This window comes from Ursus americanus, chromosome 7 (genome assembly GCF_024610735.1).
Source record: "Ursus americanus isolate L20-20 chromosome 7, mUrsAme1.1.p, whole genome shotgun sequence".
Taxonomy (NCBI): domain Eukaryota; kingdom Metazoa; phylum Chordata; class Mammalia; order Carnivora; family Ursidae; genus Ursus; species Ursus americanus.
The window spans coordinates 11594642-11619249 of NC_142133.1; the positions used below are offsets into that span (position 1 = coordinate 11594642).

General features: G+C 40.7%; 1 protein-coding gene across 6 annotated transcripts in view; it reads right to left on the bottom strand.

Annotated features, from left to right (window-relative positions):
* VWA3B (von Willebrand factor A domain containing 3B) overlaps nucleotides 1-24608 on the bottom strand; it is a 218793-nt gene that overhangs the window by 102286 nt on the left and 91899 nt on the right. For all 6 annotated transcript variants that reach the window (XR_015725134.1, XM_045771786.2, XM_045771785.2 and 3 more), the window contains exons 10-12: nucleotides 20001-20155; nucleotides 13378-13516; nucleotides 12164-12295 (exon numbers count right to left, since the gene is read on the bottom strand). Coding sequence is in view for 5 of the 6 variants with exons in the window: in XM_045771786.2 (XP_045627742.2) it covers nucleotides 12164-12295; nucleotides 13378-13516; nucleotides 20001-20155 (426 nt within the window). In the remaining variant the exon portion in view is untranslated. The remainder of the gene's footprint in view (nucleotides 1-12163; nucleotides 12296-13377; nucleotides 13517-20000; nucleotides 20156-24608) is intronic.

Consider the following 24608-nt stretch of genomic DNA (forward strand, 5'->3'; position numbering starts at 1 on the left):
ATACATTACAGATAATGAGAATCAGGCTTTTCATTGACAAAGAAGTTACAAATAAGCAAATACATTAATTACAAATATATCCTGTGGCTCTGGATTGGTGCAAAAGGTATTAGTATGAACTCATGGTTTTCTTTTTCTTTTTTTAATGAAAATACAGATAAATAGATAGAGGAATATAGATGTTTATGGGCTATTATACATATATTTCCCATCTCTCTCCACTGAGAGGACCTAGAGTCCCGGTAGCAGCAATAAGCATACCCCAATGCCCAGATTTGGGTTTATAAATACCATTCTCTAATAAAAGAAACAAGGGTTCCTTGGAGATGTGGTAAACTCCAGGGTTGAGGCTGGGAAAATAGAAGATGATCATGAAAATTCTCATAACACCAGAAAGTAAGGAATTATTCAAGAAAATAAAAAGCTAGATGCATATGTGAAGGACACTGGGGGAAACCTGCAAGAGTTCCCAATAGCCAAAGTGGGAACAAGTTTAGTAACAAAATAAATAGCAATAATAATTACAAAACTGTTAAAAAAGTCACTGCACCTTTAACTATTTGGTAAAGGTCATTAGACTCGTCGTAAATCTGAGGGCAAATCTTTCAGGAAAGTCTGACTTCTTTTTATTTATTTATTTATTTATTTATTTATTTATTTATTTATTTTAATGTTTAATAAATAGCAAGAGTATTATTACTGAAGGAGTAAATCAATATCCATGAATCCATAATGAAATAAATATGATTGATGAATAAATAAAAGGGAGAAAGGGGAAAGTTACAAAAGAATTCTCACACATAAATCTAAAAGGAATGGAGGAGACAGAAAGTCACCATTAGAACAGCACAGTAAAAACTGCTGTAGAGAAGATCTACCACGGAATGCTAAAATTAGTGGGTAAATGTTTGTAATAATTTTGCATGGTGACAGATGGTGACTACAGCTACTGTGGGGAGCACTGAGTAATGTATAGAATTGTCGAATCACTATGCTGTACACCTGAAACTAATATAAAACTGTATGTCAACTATATTTCTATAATAAATAAATTTCAAAAAAAAAATAAATGCAATGTGACCCTGGATTGAATCTTGGAACAGAACAGTAGCATTAGTAGAAAGACTAATGAACTCTGAATGAAGTCTGTGAATGAAGCAATGTGATTTTCTTAGTTTTGGTTTTTGTTTTGTTTTAAATAGACCCTATTTTTTTATTTTTTAAAGCAGTGTCTAAGCATAACATGGAGCTCGAACTCAGGATCCTGTGATCAAGAGTCGCATGCTCTACCCACTGAGCCAGCCAGGTGCTCCCTGTGATTTTCTTAGCTTTGGCAATTGAACTATGGTTATGTCAGATGTTAACATTAAGGGAAGCTTCCTGAACGGTAATACAGACAGCCTCTGTACTATCTCTGACACTCTTTTGTAAGTCTAAAATGATTTCAAATTAAAAAGTTAAAACACACACACACACACACACACACACACACACACACACACACACACACACACACACCAAAAAACTCCTTCAGCATTTGGGTAGCAGAAATGTAGCTCAGATGGTAAACAGTACAACTCTTCTCTCTGAGCCCCATCTCAATAGTCTTGCTGACAAGCCCACTGTTCAGGGAATGTTGAAAGATGGTAGAAAGGGGCTCCTGGGTGGCACAGTCATTAAGTGTCTGCCTTCAGCTCAGGGCGTGATCCCAGCATTCTGGGATCGAGCCCCACAACAGGTTCCTCTGCTAGGAGCCTGCTTCTTCCTCTCCCACTCCCCCTGCTTGTGTTCCCTTTCTTGCTGGCTGTCTCTCTCTGTCAAATAAATAAGTAAAATCTTAAAAAAAAAAAAAAAAAAAAAAGATGGTAGAAAAGGTAGGAGAAAGCCAGACTGAGAGTCACAGGAAAGATGGTCAGGACTTAGTGCCTCTTTTGCACCTGCTCCTTTCCCTGATCATCCAGAAGCCATGAGCCAGACCCCACCACCAAATACTGGGCTGACTCTGTTCCACCTTGTGCTCCTCTGACCTTAGTACTGGCTATGCCTGTTTGAGGAATCACTGCTCTGACACCAGCACATGGCAATGTCAGCACACCTGAGTGGTAGTCCTGAATTCATTGGGTTGATTCCTCAGTGAAGCCAGTCAAAAGAATATAGAGAAATCTGGTCATCTTGAAAATAAATTTTGCACATTCATTAAGCAAGCAAGAGAGCTTCAATGAAGACTCCTTTTTTAATAATAATTTTTTAATATGTTAGTCACCATACAGTAGATCCATAGTTTTTGATGTAGCGTTCCATGATTCATTATTTGCGTATAACACCCAGTGCTCCATGCAATATATGCCCTCCTTAATAACCATCACTGACCTATCCCAATCCCCCACCCCGCTCCCCTCTGAAGCCCTCAGTTTGTTTCCCAGAGTCTCTCGTGGTTCAGTCCCCCTTCTGTTTACGCCCCCTTCATTCCTCCCTTCCTTCTCCTACAGATCTCCCTGGTATTCCTTATATTCCATAAATGAGTGAAACCATATAATTGTCTTTCTCTGCTTGACTTATTTCACTTAGCATGATGTCCTCCAGTCACGTCCATGTTGCTGCAAATGTTGGGTAATCGTTCTTTCTAATGGCTGAGTAATATTCCATTGTATATATGGACCACATCTTCTTAATCTAGTCATATGTCGAAGGGCATCTTGGCTCCTTCCACAATTTAGCTATTGTGGACAATGCTGCTATGAACACTGGGGTGCATATGGCCCTTCTCTTCACTATGTCTGTTATCTTTGGAGTAAATACCCAGTAGTGCAATGGCTAGATCATAGGGTAGCTCAATTTTTAACTTTTTGAGGGACCTCCACACTGTTTTGCAAAGTGGCTGTACCAACTTGCATTCCCACCAACAATGTAAGAAGGATGCCCTTTCTCCACATTCTCTCCAACATTTGTGGTTTCCTGCCATGTCAATTTTTGCCATTCTAATTGGCGTAAGGTGGTATCTCAATGTGGTTTTGATTTGAATTTCCCTGATGGCTAATGATTTGAAACATTTTTTCATGTGTCTGTTAGCCATTTGTATGTCTTCATTGGAAAAGTGTCTGTTCATATCTTCTGCCCATTTTTTGATTTGATTATTTGTTTCCTGTGTATTGAGTTTGAGAAGTTCTTTGTAGATCGTGGATACTAGTCTTTTATCTGTGGTGTCATTTGCAAATATCTTCTCCCATTCCGTGGGCTGCCTTTTAGTTCTTTGTGTTTTAAGATTATTTATTTATTTATTTCACAGAGATAGACAGCCAGCGAGAGAGGGAACACAAGCAGGGGGAGTGGGAGAGGAAGAAGCAGGCTCCCAGTGGAGGAGCCCAATGTGGGACTCGATCCCGGAACGCCAGGATCACACCCTGAGCCGAAGGCAGATGCCTAACGACTACGCTACCCAGGCGCCCCTGCCTCTTAGTTTTTTTGACTGTTTCCTTGGCTCTGCAGAAGCTTTTGATCTTGATGAAGTCCCACAAGTTCACTTTTTCTTTTGTTTCCCTTGCCTTTGGAGATGTGTCATGAAAGAAGTTGCTGTGGCCAATGTCGAAGAGGTTGCAGCCTATGTTCTCCTCTAGGATTTTGATGGATTCCTGTCTCACATCGAGGTCTTTCATCCGTTTGGAGTTTATCTTTGTGTATGGTGTGAGAGAGTGGTCAAGTTTCATTCTTTTGCATATAGCTGTCCAATTTTCCCAGCACCATTTATTGAAGAGACTGTCATTTTTCCACTGGGTGTTTTTCCTACTTTGTCAACGATTAGTTGCCCATATTGCTGAGGGTCCATTTCTGGGTTCTCTATTCTGTTCCATTGGTCTATGTGTCTGTTTTTGTGCCAGTACCATGCTGTCTTAGTGATCACAGCTTTGTAGTAGCTTGAAATCCAGCAACGTGATGCCCCCAGCTTTGTTTTTCCTTTTCAACAATTCCTTGGCAATTCAGGGCCTTTTCTGGTTCCACACAAACTTAAGGGCTGTTTGTTCCAGTTCTTTGAAAAATGTCATTGGTATTTTGATCGGGATGGCATTGAGTGTAGATTGCTCTGGGTAGCATAGATATTTTAACTATGTTTATTCTTCTGATCCATGAGCATGGAATATTTTTCCACCTTTTTGTGTCTTCCTCAGTATCTTTCAAGAGTGATCTGTAGTTTCTAGAATACAGACCCTTTACCTCTCTGGTTAATTCCAAGATAATGTATGATTTTTGGTGCTTTTGTAAATGAAATGGATTCCCTAATATCTCTTTCTTCAGTCTCATTGTTCGTGTATAGAAATGCAACTGATTTCTGAGCACTGATTTTGTATCCCGCCACATTACTGAATTGTTCTATGAGTTCTAGTAATTTGGGGATGGAGTATTTTGGGTATTCCATATAGAGTATCATGTCATCTGTGAAGAGAGAGAGTTTGACTTTTTCTTTGCCAATTTGGATATCTTTTATCCCTTTTTTTTTTCTTGGTGAGAACATTTCATTTTTTTAAATTTTTTTTATTATATGTTAGTCACCATATAGTACATCCCTGGTTTTTGATGTAAAGTTCGATGATTCATTAGTTGCGTATAACACCCAGTGCACCATGCAATATGTGCCCTCCTTACTAACCATCACCAGCCTATCCCATTCCCCACCCCCCTCCCCTCTGAAGCCCTCAGTTTGTTTCTCAGAGTCCATGGTCTCTCATGCTTCATTTCCCCTTCTGATTACCCCCCCTTTCTTTATCCCTTTCTTCCCCTACCGATCTTCCTAGTTCCAATGTTCCATAGATGAGAGAAATCATATGATAATTGTCTTTCTCTGCTTGACTTATTTCACTTAGCATTATCTCCTCCAGTCCCGTCCGTGTTGCAGCAAATGTTGAGAACTCGTTCTTTCTGATAGCTGAGTAATATTCCATTGTATATATGGACCACAACTTCTTAATCCAGTCATCTGTTGAAGGGCATCTCAGTTCCTTCCACAATTTAGCTATTATGGACAACGCTGCTATGAATATTGGGGTGTATATGGCCCTTCTCTTCACTACGTCCGTTATCTTTGGGGTAAATACCCAGTAGTGCAATGGCTGGATCATAGGGTAGCTCAATTTTTAACTTTTTAAGGGACCTCCACACTGTTTTCCACAGTGGCTGTACCAACTTGCATTCCCACCAACAAGGCAGGAGGGATCCCCTTTCTCCACATCCTCTCCAACATTTGTTGTTTCTTGTCTTGTCCATTTTTGCCATTGTAACTGGCATAAGGTGGTATCTTAGTGTGGTTTTGATTTGAATTTCCCTGATGGCTAATGATTTTGAACATTTTTTCATGTGTCTGTTAGCCATTTGTATGTCATCATTGGAAAAGTGTCTGTTCATATCTTCTGCCCATTTTATGATTTGTTTATTTGTTTCTCACGTATTGAGTTTGAGAAGTTCTTTGTAAATCTTGGATACCAGTCTTTTATGTGTAGCATCATTTGCAAATATATTTTCCCATTCTGTGGGCTGCCTCTTAGTTTTTTTTTTTTTTTTTTTTTTTTTTTGGCTGTTTCCTTGGCTGTGCAGAAGCTTTTGATCTTGATGAAGTCCCACAAGTTCATTTTACCTTTTGTTTCTCTTGCCTTTGGAGATGTGTCATGAAAAAGGTTGCTTTGGCCGATGTCGTAGAGGTTGCTGCCTATGTTCTCCTCTAGGATTTTGATGGATTCCTGTCTCACATCGAGGTCTTTCATCCACTTGGAGTTTATCTTTGTGTATGGTGTGAGATAGTGGTCAAGTTTCATTCTTTTGCATGTAGCTCTCCAATTTTCCCAGCACCATTTATTGAAGAGACTGTCTTTTTTCCACTGGATGTTTTTTCCTGCTTTATTAAAGATTAGTTGCCCAAAGAGCCGAGGGTCCATTTCTGGGTTCTCCATTCTTTTCCACTGGTCTATGTGTCTGTTTTTGTGCCAGTACCATGGTGTCTTTGTGATCACAGCTTTGTAGTACAGCTCAAAATCCGGCATTGTGATGCCCCCAGCTTTGTTTTTCCTTTTCAACAGTTCCTTGGAGATTCGGGGCCTTTTCTGTTCCCATACAAATTTAAGGACTATTTGTTCTAGTTCTTTGAAAAATGTCCTTGGTATTTTAATCGGGATGGCATTGAAAGTGTAGATTGCTCTGGGTAGCATGGACATTTTAACTATGTTAAATCTTCCGATCCATGAGCATGGAATATTTTTCCATCTTTTTGTTTCTTCTACAATGTCTTTCAAGAGTGATTTATAGTTTCTAGAATATAGATCCTTTAATTCTCTGGTTAAGTTAATTCCAAGGTAACGTACGGTTTTTGGTGCTATTGTAAATGGGATGGATTCCCTAATTTCTCTTTCTTCAGTCTCATTATTCGTGTATAGAAATGCAACTGATTTCTGCGCACTGATTTTGTATCCTGCCACATTACTGAATTGCTCTATAACTTCTAATAGTTTGGGAGTGGATTCTTTTGGGTTTTCCGTAGAGAGTATCATGTCATCTGTGAAGAGAGACATTTTGACTTCTTCTTTGCCGATTTGGATACCTTTTATCCCTTTTTGTTGTCTGACCGCTGTTGCAAGGACTTCTAGTCCTATGTTGAATAATAGTGGCGAGAGTGGGCATCCTTGTCGTGTTCCTGATCTTAAGGGAAAGGCTTCCAGCTTTTCCCCATTGAGAATATTTGCTATAGGCTTTTCATAGATGGTTTTTATGAGATTGAGGAATGTACCCTCTATCCCTACACTCTGAAGGGTTTTAATCAGGAAAGGATGCTGTATTTTGTCAAATGCTTTTTCTGCATCTATTGAGAGGATCATATGGTTCTTGACTCTTTTCTTGTTGATATGATCTATCACACTGATTGATTTGCGAATGTTGAACCACCCTTGCGTCCCAGGGATGAATCCCACTTGGTCCTGATGGATAATCCTTTTAATGGACTGTTGGATCCTATTAGCTAGGATCTTGTTGAGAACTTTAGCGTCTGTATTCATCAGGGATATCAGTCTGTAATTCTCCTTTTTGATGGGGTCTTTGCCTGGTTTGGGGATCAAGGTAATACTGGCCTCATAGAATGAGTTTGGTAGTTTTCCTTCTGTTTCTATTTTTTGAAATAGCTTTAGGAGAATAGGTATTATTTCTTCTTTGAATGTTTGGTAGAATTCCCCGGGGAATCCGTCAGGCCCTGGACTCTTGTTTTTGGGGAGGTTTTTGATCACTGCTTCAAACTCTTCATAATGAATAGGTCTGTTTAAATAATCAATTTCTTCCTGTGTCAGTCTTGGTAGTGTATAGGCTTCAAGGAAGGCATCCATTTCTTCCAGGTTGTTTAATTTATTGGCATAAACTTGTTGATAAAAGTTTCTAATGGTCCTTCCTATTTCATTGGTGTTGGTCATGATCTCTCCCCTTTCATTCATAATTTTATTAATTTGGGTCCTTTCTCTATTCTTTTGAATAAGTCTGGCCAGTGGCTTATCGATCTTATTTATTCTTTCAAGGAAACAGTTTCTAGTTTTGTTGATCTACTCTACTGTGCTCCTGGTTTCTAATTCATTGATCTCTGCTGTAATCTTGATCAACTGCCTTCTCGTGTGTGGGTGAGGCCTGTTCTTCTGTTCTAGCTCCAGCTTCTTGAGGTGAGAATACAAAAACTGCATTTTAGATTTTTCTATTCTTTTGAGTGAGGATTAGATGGCTATGTATTTTCCCCTTAGGACTGCCTTTGCAGTGTCCCATAGGTTTTTGGACCAATGTGTTTTCATTTTCATTGGTCTCCAAAAATTGCTTAATCTCCTTCTTAATTACCTGGTTTACCCAATCATTCTTGAGCAGGATGGTTCTTAGTTTCCAAGTGTTTGAGTTTCTTCCAAATTTTTCCTTGTCATTGCATTCCAGTTTCAAAGAACTGTGGTCTGAGAATATGCAGGGAATAATCTCAGTCTTTTGGTATCAGTTGAGACCTGTTTTGTGACCTAGAACATGGTCTATTCTGGAAAGAGTTCCATGCGCATTCGAAAAGAATATTTTCTTGTTCTTGGGTGTAGTGTTCTGTATATATCTATGAGGTCCATCTGTTCCAGTATGGCATTCAAAGCTCTTGTTTCTTTGTTGATTTTCTGCTTAGGTAATCTGTCTATTGCTGATAGTGGAGTACTGAGGTCCCCTACTATTAACGTATTTTTATCTATATGTCTCCTTATTGTGGTTAAGAGTTGGCTTGTGTATCTTGCTGTTCCCCTGGTGGGGGCATAGATATTTATAATTGTCATATCCACTTGTTGGATACATCCTTTAAGAATAATATAGTGTCCTTCTGTATCTCTAACTACAGTCTTTAGTTTAAAATCTAATCTGTCTGATATGAAAATTGCTACCCCAGCTTTCTTTTGAGGTCCATTGGCATGAAAAATGGTTTTCCATCCCTTCACTTTCAGTCTGGATGTATCTTTAGGTTCAAAATGAGTCTTTTGTAGACAGCAAATGGATGGGTCATGTCTTTTTATCCAATCTACAACCTTGTGGCATTTATGGAAGCATTTAGGCCATTCACATTGAGAGTGATTATTGAGAGACATGATTTTAATGATGTCATGTTGCCTGTGAAGTCTTTGTTTCTATAGATTGTAAATTTCTGTTCTGTATCACTGTTGGGGTCTTTTATACTTTTATAGAACCCCCCTTAATATTTCTTGGAGGGCTGGCTTGGTGGTCACATATTCTTTCAGTTTCTGCTGGTCTTGGAAGGTCCTTGTCTCTCTGTCAATTCTGAATGACAGCCTTGCTGGATAAAGGATCCTTGGCTGCATGTTCTTCTCAGTTAGAGCTCTGAAAATACCATGCCAAACTTTCCTGGCTTGCCAGGTTTCTGTAGACAGGTCTGACGTTATTCTGATGTTCCTCCCTCTGAACATGAGAATTCTCTTCCCCCTGGCTGCTTTCAAGACTGTATCCTTGGATCTAATATTCGCGAATTGCACTATGATGTGACGTGGTGTGCATCTGTTCTCATTGATCTTGGGAGGGTTCCTCTCTGCCTCTTGGACACGAATGCTTGTTTCCTTTGCCAGATTAGGGAAGTTCTCAGCTACAATTTGTTCAAAAATATCTTCTAGACCTCTCTCTTTCTCCACCCCCTTGGGGATGCCGATGATTCTGACATTGGAACATTTCATTGAGTCAGTAATCTCCCATAATCTACATTCTTGAGATTGGATTTTTTTGAGCCAAGTTTCTGTTTTTACCTTCTCTTCTACCATCCCATCTTCCAATTCACTAATTCGTTCTTCTGCCTCATTTTCCCTGGCCGTCAGAGCATCTAGTTTAGACTGCGTTTGATTCATAGCATTTTTAATTTCTGCCAGATTCAGTCTCATTTCCACCCTTAGAGATTCAATATTCTCGTTAATATTTTCATTAATATTTTTTTCAAGCCTACACATCATCTTGACCATTGTTACTCTGAACTCCATTTCTGACAATTTGGTTATATACATATCCATTATTCTGTACTAGAGGCCATAGACTCTGTATCTTTTCTTTGTTGGAGGTTCCTCCTCCTCCTCATTTTGATGAGGAGAGGTTGTGGGGATGTACAGAGCCCAAATAATTGACCAGGACCAAAGCAATGTGCACTTGTTTTATAGGGACCTTAACAGAAGTGGGCTTCTTGATTTTTCAGCCTGCCTTCTGGGGGAGGGGCCTGCTACGCTGATACTCAGGCAACCCTGTTGGAGTAGAGTTGCCCCATCCCCTGTGAGGGGGGATGGGGATGGGCACAATGTGAGCCGGTATTTCTGGGCTTTTGTTCTCTGGCGGCTTTCCCTGGCGGTTTTCTGTGCCTCTTCTGAGAGTCAGAGCATCAGTGGCCGTATCCTAGCCTCTGTCTCAGAACAGAGAGATCTCAGTCTGCTCTCCACTGAGATCTCCTGGCCACTTTAACTGTTTCTGTTGGTGCTGCTAAAATCCCCGCAGCGTCCTGGGTTGTGCACCCCATTGCCACTCTCCCAGCCCTCGCTTTCAGGGCTGGCATGTCTCTGTCCTTTGTGCTTCTAACACCGCCAGCCGCCCACGTTTCCTGTGCGCGCTCCCGAGCTCTCTGTTTCAGTGTGGTTCACGCTTGCTCCAGAGCGCTGGTTTTCAGTCTGGTTGCGCGCGCGCTCCTGAGCTCCCGGTTTCAGTCTAGTTTGAGTGTGCGCTCCGGAGCTCCGGTTTTCAGTTTGGATGCGCGTCTGCTCCTGAGCTCCTGGTTTCAGTCTGATTCCGTTGAGTGCTCCGTAGCTCCGGTTTTCAGTCTGGCCGTGCGTGGGCTCCCGAGCTCCCAGTTTCAGTCTAGTTCAAGTGCGTGCTCCAGACCTCCAGTTTTCAGTCTGGTTGCACACGTGTTCCCAGGCTCACGGTCTCAGTCTGCTTTCTCTCGGGTGCCAGTCCAAGAGTCCTGCCCGCTCCCCAGTGCAGGTGGCTACTGTTTCTCGGTGCCCGAGCGCGGTGGCTCCCTCCCCCTTCCGTTTATCTTCTGATATCTGTGCTCAGATTCATGGCTCCCCGCTTTGTACCTCAATACTCAGCACTGGAGATGTTCATTTGTAGAGATCCAGATGTACCTTCCGACGTCTCTGGCTGATTTCGTGGGTGTTCAGGATGATCTGGTAGATATCCAGCTCGATTCAGGGGACCAGCTGAAAAAAGGTCCCCTACTCCTCTGCCATCTTTTTCTGACACCCCCCCATGAAGATTTTTGAAGAGAACAGAATCATACTTTGATTTTTAGCCATTTAGATGACTCATTCTATTCATTAGTGATTTTTGTATAAAGCAGCACCCCATTAATGTTTTTATCTAATGATATTACATATATAATATTTTCTTATGATGAACCCTAAATTAGTGGGCTCTGAATTAACTATTACATATAGTCTGTAAAAGGAGGGAGCATATAACTCAAGTAACTTCACTGGTTAAAACAGTAAATTTATCAAGTTGGATATGAATTGAATATTCTTCCCCAGGATAAGGTGGCCAGTTAGATCAAGATCTTACAGGCATCATTATTTCTTGTACAATATATTTCTTCCTTCTCCCATTTTTTAAAAAACCAATCCCAAGGGAACTCTCGTATATCCCAATGACAGCAGCATAAGCAATAGTCAAGGAGTCCACTGATGTCCACTTGTGGCTTCCTGTCAAATCTGGGACTTAAAACGCAGGCACCAAACTATTTTAAAGATGTCTGTGGGGGGTGCCTGGGTGGCTCAGTCATTAAGCGTCTGCCTTTGGCTCAGGTCATGAAACCAGGGTCCTGGGATCAAGCCCTGGGATCGAGCCCTACATCGGGCTCCTTGCTCAGTGGGAAGCCTGCTTCTCCCTCTCCCACTCTCCCTGCTTGTGTTCCCTCTCTTGCTGTCTCACTCCCTGTCAAATAAATAAATAAAATCTTTAAAAAAAAAAAGATGTTTGCGATCTACATCAGACTTTTTGAGAAGAGTCCTTAGTTTCAATTTTAGCGTTATCTCAAATATCTGGAATGCTATATGGTTCTGGGAAAAGAACTTTTTAAAAAATTAAGATAAGTTCAAGACAAGAGAAAATTTAAGGAAAGGAAATTCCTTCCTAGTAGTCTGTATAAATGCCAAGAGGGGTAGCTTTAAAGTTCTCCAAGTAAAAGGCAGGCCTGAAGAATTTATTTCACTTTCTCAGTGTATCTTGCTGCTGCCCTCTCCAGCTTCTCTCTGTGTGTTTCCACCAGTTCACCACTTTGGAACAAAACCCACTGTTAAAAATAGCTGCAATATATTATTTGAAACAATAATGAGGTTTCAGAAAGATCTCAAATACGAAGGTTTGAGTACAGAATAAATAAATTTTGAAATTTATCTTCATAAAGGGGCTGAGATCTGAGCCAAGGGCAGCTCTGGAGATGGTGCGTTGTGAATAAAGTCTTATCTAAATGTTAAGATAGTGACTCATGAGCTGAGATTAATGTGACCATTGTAAACAAAATGAGTGTGTGAAACCCCTGCCATCTTGGCACTCAGAGACCTTTCTCAAGAATTTCCATGGCGTGAATTACCTCAGTAGGGGACCAAGTCAGGCTTCATCTCCCAGACCCAGCCTCCATCTTTCTTACCTGAATGTCTCTAACCCAGGACTGAGCTCCTCTCAAATTATCTTCATTGATTTCAACAAGTTTTTCCTGCCAGGCAACTGCTTGGGCATCAAACTGCACAAAATTGAATTTCCTTTTATATTTCAGCTGTTCCTGTAAGAGAAAATTATTATTTAACCCTAACAACACTCAGATGTTAGAAAAGGTTAAGACAGGTCATAGTTTGATAAATTCGATCACTATGATACCTATTTTTAGTTCTGAAAGCTAAAAATTACATTCGAGAGAGAAAATCTTTTCTAGTACAAAAAATATTTCAATAAAATTTACACGGTTTGGAGATTACACTTTTACAAATGTATATACACATGAATATATTATATATGTCCCATACATGCATAAGTTTTTATATATTATATGACATTAAATGTTGTTGTCTTTAATACCAGCATCGACGGTATACCACATACTCACAGTCAATGCAATCTGCTTAAAGAAGAGACATCCAAAATGGTGTCATCGTTGTGGTAATCATGTTTTCGTGAAGGTTATTATTTGGTTACACATCTATTCACTTGCCTTCTACCAGCCCATATTTCTCCAACAGAGGTTTATCAAATGAAAACCTGTATTTCACACTTGCGAACACTCCCCACAATGCTCTTCTGTCTGTGGTAACACTCCCATTGTACCACTAATTAGTGACAGTACCAGGATACCCATCTGTAGGTGTGGGGACCAGGAGTTAGGAAAGCAGTCGGCTTCAGGTCACACAACTCAGAGGCAGCATAGATAGAATAAGAACTAGAAGCTCCTAACCATCAGCCTACACTCCCCCCGCACATCAGTTCTGGGGCTGGTGCATGCAACACCACTAATAAATAATGGAAATCAAAATAAAAATGCTGAGCTGAAGAGCATCTGGGAAACAATGAAGATGTGTGCATCCCACAGATTTCAGGACAGAGGAAACCTGGAGCAGTGGACACTGAAACTCCCTTAGCAGCCCATGTGTTTACAGAAAGGACCATGCCCCAGGAAGGGTCTGCTTGCAAAGGAGAACTGATGATTCTCTAACTGGCAAAAAGGAGCTTTTCTCTAATGTGGCTTTCCTGTGGATGCTGAGTGCAAGCCTCGCCTGTGCACTTCTCATATCCAGTGCAGGTGAAGGCTGCTGCAGACGTGTTCATGATACAAAGGCCCCCAAAGCCATGCACCTGACAGCTCCATCTAACCTGTATAAACTGGATGATCTTGTCCTTCACCAAGTCCAGTTTGCTTTTCATCGAGTGAGATGTATCAATGAGGACATAGACGCAATCATCACGTACTTTTCCAAAGAGGATTTGACTTCTATCCTGGAGCCACTTAATCCTAGACAGGAAATAGGTTAAAAGTGAATTTTTAGAGCCTGTGGGCAATGTCAGCATCTTCCTAAGAACTTAATAATACATCTACAGAGGCCAAGCTGTGCTATATTGGTTATGCACAATCTTCTGTGAGTGGATTACTCACTTGGAGGGTTTTCGGTGGAAAATCCTACATTTGGGATGGCTCCCTTGCCACCAAACCCCTCCACTTCTCCATCATCAATCCAAGTAAAACAGAACTAGGAAAATCAATAGGACAGAAAAATAAATCCAATACTGGGTTCCAAAGCCAAAAGTAAATTACTTCCTGTCGTCTGATAGTTTGAATCTCTCAGCTATGACTTCAGACCACTTGTTCTTTTAACCCTGCTGACTTGACCCTGACAGTCAAGTTAGTAATGCCAGCATATTCCTGAAGCTTCAGTGAAGCTTATGGACAATATCAAGCAACCCCAGATCCCTATAATAACTAAGCATCAGAAAGTTGTATGAGCAGGACTGCTTCTGTGATTGGGACTCAGGGTCCCATAACAGGATGTAAATGGAGTTCACAGCCTCAGCCAAGACCTGGAGGAGGGGGTAGGGCAAATGGAAAAAATACCTGAAACTGAGTTCAGAGTTCACCAAGCCTAGGCAACTAGACTTTGTAGGGCAAAATAATGCAGAAGAGGTTGCTGCATAAAAGCAGAGAGGGTGGGGAGGAATGGAGAAAGAGAGAGGGGGAAAAAAGGGAGGGACAATGGGCTCTGGCCATCTGCAGAGAGTGCTCTAAAGAGTTTGGCTAAGTAATGATCAGGGCATACATGTGAAGAAACTACTAAAGCTAAGGAACAAACCACCATAACGGAGTAAGTAGACCAACACCTGAGAGCTTACACAGAGCTACTTCATCCTCCAAACAACCAGAGTGGGAAAGCCTCCTTAATACATGGGACATCAAGTAGAGTCCTTATAATGGTATTGCCTTAGTGGTAGGACCAAATTAGCCCTGGACTAAAGGCTTCCCTAGACATTACTTGCTCTTAAAAGCAAGCCCCAGTGATTCCAAGGAACATAACTGCATCATAGAATATGTATTTTAAAATACAGCAAAATCCAGTACCCAAGAACGTAAAATTCAAAATGTCTGCATTCCAGTAAAAAATTACCAGCCATACAAAGAAGCAGGAAAATATGACCCATAACCAGAAGAAAAACAGATCAACAGAAACAGACCCTAAAATAACTAAAATGCTGGAATTAGTAGAAAAGGATGTTACACAGCTATGATAAACATAATTCATACGTTCAGCAAGGTAAAGTATAAGCAGAACAAGGACAGAAATGGAAAATATGAAAGGAAACTTACAGAGATGTACAATTACCAAAATGAAAAATACACCACATGGTATTAACAGACATTACACTAGCAGAAGATCAGGGAACCTTAAGAAAGACATTGCAACAGGAAGCAATTTAAAATGAAACAGAGAGAGAAAAAGCCTTAAAAAAATAGAGAATAAGCAACCCATGGAACAATATCAAGGAGTCTAACATGTATAGAAACTAAGAAAAAGGAGAAAGAGGAAAACAGAAAAAATATTTGGAGAAATATGGCCAAATGTTTCCAATTTTGATAAAACAATATACCCATATATGCAAGGAGCTCAAAGAACTTAGAAGAAAAATGAAAAAAATTTTTAAAAAACACCAACACACATCATAAAAAATAATTTGAAATCCAACAATAAAGATTTTAAAAAAGCACCCAGAGACAACATAAAAATAATGGAGGAGTTTTCATCATAAATCAAGCAAGCCAAAGGACAATGGAGAAATATTTTTAAAGTACTGAAATGTAAAACTGTAAACCTACAATTCTATATAAAGCAAAACAAAAAAAAATCTTCTAAAAGTAAATTAGAGTCTTTCAGACTAAAACAGCTGAGGTAATTCATTACCAAGAGACCAGCCCTAGGATCTATACAAAAGAATAAAGAGCCACAGAAATATCAAATATGTGGATAAATAGAAAATATATTAATTCTCATTTTAAATCTATTTATATGACAATTGATTATAATGTATTGTGAGTTTATCATATATGAAAATAAAGTGTAGGACAAAAATAAAAAAGACAGAAGGGGCAATGGAAGTTGTAAGATTTTTATGATATAGAAGAAGTGAAATATTATTTGAAAGTAGACTGTGGTAAGTTAAAGATATATACTATAAATGCTAAAGCTATCACACACACAACAAAACAAAATAGAGAGGTAGAGTTTATAAGCCAACCGTCGAGATAAGATGGAATCATAAAAAATACTCCAACAAAAGAAGGTAGAAGAGTAAAAAGGGAACAAACAGGTGAGACAAAAAACAAACACCAAGATCTTAGATTTAAATCCTACCAATAATCACATTAAATGGAAATGATCTTAATATTCCAATTAAAAGGCAGAGATTAGAAATGGCTATTACCAAAATGATAAGAGATAACAAGTGTTGGCCAGGTTGCGGAAAAAAGGGAGCCCTCATGCACTGCTGGTGGGAATGCAAATTGGTGCAGCCACTATGGAAAACAGTACGGAGGTTCCTCAAAAATTAAAAATAGAAGGGGTGCCTGGGTGGCCTAGTCAGTTAGGCATACAACTCTTGGTTTTAGCTCAGGTCATGATCTCAGGGTCATGAGATCAAGCCCTATGTCAGTCTCCACGCTCAGCATGGAGTCTGCCTGAGATTCTCTCTTCTTCTCCCTCTGTCCCTCATGCTTGTGCACTCTCCCTCTCTCTCTCTCTAAAATAAATAAATAAATACACTTAAAAATAATAGAAATACCACACAATCCAGCAATTCTGCTTCTGGGTATTTATCCAAAAAAGACACCACTAACTTGGAAAGATATATGCACCCCTATGTTTACTGCAGCATTATTTATAAGAGCCAAGATATGGAAACAACCCAAGTGTCCATCCATAGATGAATGGATAAAGAAGATGTGGTATATACATACAGTGGAATACCATTCAGCCATAAAAAAGAATGAAGTCTTACCATTTTCAACGACATGGATGGACCTAAGTGAGATGAGTCAGATAGAGAAAGACAAAGACCATTATCTCTCTTATATGTGGAATCTAAAGCAAATAAAATGAAAACAAAAAATAAGTTCATAGATACAAAGAACAAACATTGGTGGTTGCAAGAGGCATGGTGGGAAAAATGGGTGAAAGGAACCAAATGATTAAAAGAAACAAACCAAAAAAAAACCAAACCAGGGGTTGGGGAGGGGAAAATGGTAGCTTTTAGGATCTTTTATCTCTAGTATTTAAAATTTTGTGATGATGCATCCTGGATGGCTCTTTATTACTCATTTTCTAGACATTCCTTGCAACTTTCTTTTGATTTGGAAACACTGGTCTTACAGTTCTGAAATTTTTTCTTGTGGGACCTTCCCTTCATTTTATACATGTCCATAAGCTATCTATCTGTATGTATGCATGTATGTTAACATCTACCATGGAATGCTTGTGTTCTGCTTTCTGAGAGACTGCTTTCATCTTCCAGCTTTCCCATTGAAGAGTTTTTTTTTTTTTAAGATTTTATTTACTTGTCAGAGAGAGAGCACAAGCAGGGGGAGCAGCAGGCAGAATGAGAAGCAGGCTCCCTGCTGAGCAAGGAATCTGATGTGGGATTCGATCCCAGGACCCATGACCTGAGCCGAAGGCAGAAGCTTAGCCAACTGAGCCACCCAGATGTCCCTGAATAGTTCATTTTGGCTATCATATTTTGGAGAGCTCTTGTAATTCTTAATATCTATCTATCTATCTATCTATCTATCTATCTATCTATCTATCTACATAACAATCTTTACCAACTTTCTGAGTGTGGTATTTTTTATCTGTCTGAGATTAATAGGTTGGTTTTCTCCAGGTTTTTTTTTAAATCCCTACATTATCTTTGTTTGCTTGTCTGTTTGTTTGTTTCTGAGAACAATATGGAGCTTAAGAAAAAGGCAGCGATGGTCAGATTGGATTTAAAAAACAATACCCACATATGTTCTATCTATAAGAAACTTATTTCAATATAAGACACAAACAGGTAAAGGTAAAAAAAATAGAAAAAAGATAAACCATGCAGAAAATGATCAAAAGCAAGCTGGAGCAGCTCTACTGATGTCAGACAAAGCAGATTTCAGAACAAGGAATACTGCCAGAGATAAAAAGGGACATTTCATAATAATGAAGGCGTTGTTTTATCAAAAGGACATAACAACCCTAAGTGTACATGCACGTACAAATAGAGTTACAAAATACATAAAGGAAAAAATGACAGAATTGAAAAAAGAATGGGCAAATCCACAACCATAGCTGGAGATTTCAACACTCTTCTCTCAACAATTTATAGAACAATTAAAAAAAAATAAGTGATAACATGGAAGACCAAAAGAAACTCTCAGTCAACTTGAACTGAGATATTTATTGTACATTCCACCCAACAAAAGCAGATCGTGTAGCTTTTCTTCATATTCTGGGCCACAAAACAGGTCTCTATAAGAACTGAAATCGTACAGTATCCCTCTGTCCATAATGAAATTAAAAGCTATCAGGAAAATCCACAAATACCTGAAAAATAAACATTATTTCTAAATAACCTTTGCTCAAAGAAGAAATTATAAGGGAAATTCAAAAACATTTTTAAGCGAATAATTTGTGAGAGGCAACGACAGCAGTATCAGAAGAAAATTTAAATGGTTATATTAGAAAGAAAGAAAGGTCTCATATTAGTGATCTAAGCATCCATCTTAAGAAACTTAAGCCCAAAGTAATGAGAAAGAAAGAAATAATAAAGAGTAGTAATCAATGGCACAGAAAGGGGGAAACTATACAGAGAAAAACCCCACTGAAACCAAAAACTCGTTCTTTGAAAAGATCAATAAAATGGATAACCTCCAGGGGCAGCTGGGCGGCTCAGTTGCTTACACAACTGCCTTTGGCTCAGGTCATGATTCCAGGATCCTGGCATCGAGCCCCGCATTGGGCTCCCTGCTCAGTGGGGAACCGGCTTCTCCTTCTCCCTCTGCCACTCCCCCTGCTTGTGCTTTCCTGCTCTCTATCAAATAAATAAATAGAGTCTTTAAAAAAAGAGAAAAGAATCTGTTTCTTGCTTTAAAAAAATAAAAGGGATAACCTCCAGCAGACTGACAATAAAGATGACATCAGTTACTAACATCAGTTCTATGCACATGTGAAGAAATCGAATACATACTTAAAAACCTCCCCACAAAGAGAAACTCCAGGCCCAGATGGCCTCAGTGATGAATTCTACAAACATTTAAGGGAGAGATGGTACCAACTTTCCACAAAGACTTCTGGAAAACAGAAGAGCGGAGAGAATTTCCCAACAACCCCTGATACCTGGGGGGTAGAGAGGGACAAACAGACCTGACAGGGACCAAGTGGAGTGTCTTTTAAACAGCATCCTTCTTCCCAGGTCTGAAACACAAAATACTCTACCCAAAAGTCAGCCCCAAAACCATTAGCAGAGAAAACTCCAGAAACGATTATTATTTGTTCTGAGTTACCCATCACCAGCTGGGTTTTGAGAAACTGGGGCTATGAAGAGCTCATAGAAGAGCAGACAGGGATCTGCAGCTTGTGATTTTTTAACAGAAAACATGGAAGGATGGAGGGGGCGCTCATTTTCACCTGGCTACTTCAGGTTGGCCTATACTCATTAGATTTAGTATCTAATCCAATCCATAGAGCATATTTAAAAATGGCATTATTACTCCCACTTTATAAATGAAGAAAAGGATGCACAAAGACATTAACTAACTTGCCCGGGGTCACACAGCAAGTGGAAGAGCTGGTATTAGAATCCAGCTCTACCTGACCTCAGAAGCCATGCACATAAATGGATTTGGTCTTTGTGGTCTAAAGCTGTCCTCTGCCATCAGGGAGGTGAAAGCATTAGGGTAGATCATCCCCACGGGGCTGATGCTGAGGTCACAGCATTAGTACATCAGCTGCATTAGCGCTGGAAGACTTGAAGAACCAGCAGGGTTGAGAGGGATCTGTGAAGTTCTTTTTAGCTGCATATATATTATCCCATTGTATTCAAATACTTCACAACATTGTTAAAACTTGCCTTGAAAGAGTCCAGAGAACAGGGGTAATACAACCTGCAGTATATCTATGGCCCACAAAAAATGCAAGACATGAGCTGAAGAATTCCTTAGCCTCCTATGGTGATATGCAACCAACATAACCACCTTTGCTTGCTGTTTTTAAGAGTCTGCACTGGCATCAAGGCAGCTTGGAATTGGATCCAAATATCCCCCTTTATTGTTAACAACAAGGCCACCAGCAAGCGATCAATCAGATGGCAACCCTGACTTAGCAGTGTTAATTGACTGTTTCTCACAGTTAAGCTTTTACGAAGAGGTCAAGTAGATTTGAATTTCAAGAGAGATTAAACTACTTATACCCTTCTGCAAATATACCAACCTCCTCTGAATCTGGGCAAGGACTGTGTGGATTCTCTCACTGTACCATGTACACTTCTCCTTGGTAATGCAGACGTGGACTAAGCTCCCATCCTTCCAGGGAGCATGGACAAATCTACTGCAGTATTTTGCATGGACTGTCTTCTTGTTGGTCTCCTAAGGAAAAGACAAAGGACAGAAGCCACTCAGACCATTCAAGGTCATCTCCAGATGGTATCCCATCTCTGCCTTATTTATACAGCTCTTAGCACTCATTCCCATGGTAAAATCATTCAACTGTTGGTTCAACAAAACATGTACTGGGGCCTGCTCTATGTAGAGCCCTGTGCCAGGTGTCATGCACGATGGTCAGAAAGACATGTGCAATCCCATCTGCGCCCCAGAGAAGATGTTTCCAGCAGGGAAACACACACATGCACACGCGTGTGCACGCGTGCACACACACACTCACACAGTTAGTAAGGCTGGGTTGAGACAATAATAACTGGGCAATCTGGCAAAGAAGAAAGCATCCTCATGGATTAGAGGGCCAGGAAGACTATCTAGAGGAGGTGGGACTTGAGATTCACATAAAACATCTTTCCATTGTTACTCCCAGCTCCAAATGAAAAAAAATAGCCAAGAACCCCCATTCCACACCTCGCGCCCTCTACTGGTACATACAAAACTGGTCTGAGGACAATGGCTTCCCACATAGAGCTCACCCAACCAATTTATGAGTTTATCAAGCAGGACAAAAAGCCACCAGCAATACAACTCTGTAGGCAGCAGCAATACAATCCATAAGCAAAGACCAAATTCCTGCCTTTGTGGAGCTCACATTACAGGGGAAGAGCTAGATAATAAACAATTACACAGAAGGTCAAATGATGACAAATGCTACAGAAGAAAATAGAGAACAGGGGACAGGAGAAGGAAGAAGTTAAAACCTGAAAAAACAAAGCCCTAAAGAGAAGAATAAATATGAGACCAGCAGAAACAAGGAGTGTAGCCATATGGAGGTCTGGGGGGGGGGGAAGTCTGAGGACACAGCAAGTGCAAAAGCCCTGGGGTAAGAGTAAGTCTGCCTAGCATATTGTAGAATTTTAGGAAGGTTGGTATAGTCGAACCAGAGTGAGCTGGGGAAGGAGTAAGATGAAGCTAGAGCAATATGAGGAGGAGGGCCAGAAGCAGACTCCATAAAGTCTACTAGCTGATGGAAGGGACTCTGGCTTCTCCTCTGAGTGAAAAAGGAACTACCTAAGGGCTTTAACATGAGAAGTGACACATTTTTTAAAATTAAGATATGAGTGGCATATAAGATTATATTATATATACAATATGATTTGACATATGCATATAGGACAAAATGATTACCACAATAAATTTAGGTAACACCACCACACAGTTGCGAATTTTTTTCTTAGGATGATCTATCTATTTTAAGTTCTACTCTCTTAGACAACTGACATGATTTATAGTTTTAAGTTTTATTTTTTATTTTAAAACTTAATTATAAAAATATCATTTCAAAGAATACTGTGGTAGGACGCTTGAGTGGCTCAACTGTCTAAGTGTCCAACTTTCAATTTTAGCTCAGGTCTTGATCTCAGGGTCGCGAGTTCAAGCCCTGCATTGGGCTCCATGCTAGACATGGAGCTGACTTAAAAAATAAATAAATTAGTAAAGGATATTGTGGTTACTCTGTTGAGAATAGACTGTAGAGAGTCAAGGGCAGAAGCAGGGAGTCAGGAGATCTGTTAGGTGGCATGGACAAGGGGTAGTTCGAGAGTGGTGAGAAGTGGCCAGATTCTGAATTATAGACATTATGAAGATAGAACTAACAGCATTTAATGAGAGGTCAGATGTGGGTATGAGAGAAAGGAGAGGACTTAAGGAATGACTCTACGGTTTTCAGCCCAGAGAACTATAAAAATGGAGTTGCAATGAATTGATGGGAGGAAGATTATGGAAGAGTAGCCTTGAAGGGGAAGATCTGGACCTGACTGGTGTGGTAGGTTCAAGGTGCCTATCAGACATCCCAGTGACATGGCAAGTAGTTAGGTGGAGTTGAGGGAAGGACTCAGGGCTGGAGATTCAAATGTGGAAGTCACCAGCATGCACACAGTATTAAAAGCCATAGGACTGGATGAGATCATGTAAAGAATGGTCACAGAGAGAAGAGGTCTGAGGACTGCACCTTGAGGCCCTTCAGCATTTAGAGGCTGGGAACCTGGGAAAGAAGAAACAAAGAACACTGACAATAAACAGTCGGTGGTTGGAAAACAGGACAGTATGTTCTCTGCAAGCAAAAGAAGTTCAAGGAAGTAACCAACGATATCAGATGTTGACAGTAGGTCAAGTAAGAGCAAGACTGAGAACTGACGGCTGGCTTTAGCAATTCAGGTATCCCTGGAAAGAGTGGGTTTTGGTGGAGAGGGGGCCTTGCCCAATTGGAGTGCATTCATGAAGGCATGGGAAAACTGCAAGACTGGAGAAAGGGAACGTATGGAACTCTTGAGGAGTTGAATTCTAATGAAGAGCAGAGGAATGAGGCAAATGAGGTAGAACCAGAGGTAAATATGGGGGTCAAAAACTGTTTTTATAGAGAGAGAAAGTGCAAGTGGGGAGCAGGGGAGGGGTAGAGGGAGAAAGGGAGTGAAAAATCTCAAGCAGGCTCCATACCCAGGGCTCCAGCTCATGACCCCAAGATCATGACTTCAGCTGAAATTAAGAGTTGGATGCTTAACCAACTAAGCCACCCAGGTGCACCAAAAAACTGTATTTTTAAGATGTGAGGAAGAACACCATGTTTGTGTGCTGGTGGGAAAGATCCAGAAATGAGAACAATATTGATGATATAGAAAGGGGGAGAATGAGTGGATACGGAATAAGGATCAGTGCACACATTGAGGGGTTGGTCTTAGACAAAAGTGGGGACAATTCAGCCATCCTAGAAGAAATAAGGGTAGAACATATAGGTGCAAATGCTGGGGGATTTGTAGATATGAGGTGGGTGTTCATGGATGTTCACTGCAATGTTCAACGAAATGGGAAGCAAAGGTCACTTGCTGAGAGTGAGCAAAGAGGAGAAGATATTTGAAGTCTGAGGAGAAAAGAATAGACATCTTGGAGAATGAGCAACTAAGTGGATTGGAAAAGCACAGGAGGACTGGTGGCAGCACAAGAGATCCGCGTGAAGTTAGAGGTTAGGAATTTAAAGGGAAGCCAGGCACTGCAGCTGTGCTTTTCTCCGATTTCTTCTGATGCAGTCATCTGCACAGCTATAAGGCAGAAAAGGCTGACAGCTGAATTTAACCAGGATTGGGGTTTCACAAATGAGCACAATAATGTAAGAGAGGGAAAGTAGTTGAACATGTATGACAGGGACAAAAGGATAGAGAACAGGGAGCAGAAACAACAAAATGTATAATCCCAGTGGGGTTGAAAGATTGGAATTAGGGTGTAGAGGAAATGACCTTAAAAAAAGAGGTCGGAAGTGGGACGTTTGGAATTGATTATGTGGTTATGATGGCAGCGTTATTTGTAATGACAAGATCAGGGGATGCCTGTGGCAAGGGTGGTAGAGAGGGGGCATAGGAGGAAGTCTCTGGAGAAGAGGAGGTCAGAGAAATGAAAGTTCGGGTTGTGGGGAGGGTCATTTTCATGGGATTGACATTAAAAATGGCTGGAGCCAGTGACAGCATGCCAGAAGCTATAATCTTCAATTACTGATGGGGATGACCTGGGGCTCAGAAGATGTCAGCTACAGGTGGTGCCGTGGGTGGTACATTCTGATGACATGGGAAGAAGGAGGGAGAATGATCAAGAAACAGCAATGAGGAATGAGGCTACCACTCACCTCTCCCCCCTGCAAGGTCCAAGGTGAATGAGAGAGAAACCAGGGTCCTCAAGAGAGAATCCAGACAAGCAGGCGAATGGAACACTGCAGGGCCCTTGCGGTAGTAGGGGTACTGACAACTTCTAGTGCCAGAGGGCACAGTGGAGGGAATTTAGGAGGCAAGGAGGAATGGAGGAGGCTCAGAAAAGGGATGTCAGAGCCACACAGGGATGAGAACTGGGAGGTCTGGTGCTGATTGATGTGAACAGGGTTGCAGGGCATGAGATTAGTCCTGATGTTCCCAAGACAGGCACCGGGGGAATCACATCTCAGGCACAACACAAGGATGGAAGGAGAAAGATGTCCTCTCTTGTTCTCACCATGTTCTTGCTACACAAGAGTTCTCCCCATTCTCCAGCCTGTCACATGGCCTTTTCCAGCTGTGCCTTATGTGCTTCCAGATGGAAACTCACCAGACCATATGTTACACGAATGCAGGTGTCAGACAGCAGAGTGTCAGAATGGGAAAAGCGCAGTGTGAGGGCCCAGCAGATAGAAGTTGAAACCCTGCCGTCTCATGGCCAACCTCTCAGAGGCCCTGCGACTTTGTCTTCTTGTGTATGCTATGAGTGCACAAATATTCACCTTATGTGTAAAACACACAGGCATTCCATAAATGCTCATTTCTGATTGACAACGTTCGCAATTAAAAAAAAAAAAGAAGGAAGGAAGGTACCATCTACTGGGCATTGCCTAAGTGCCAGGCACTGTGCTCAGACATGCATTTTT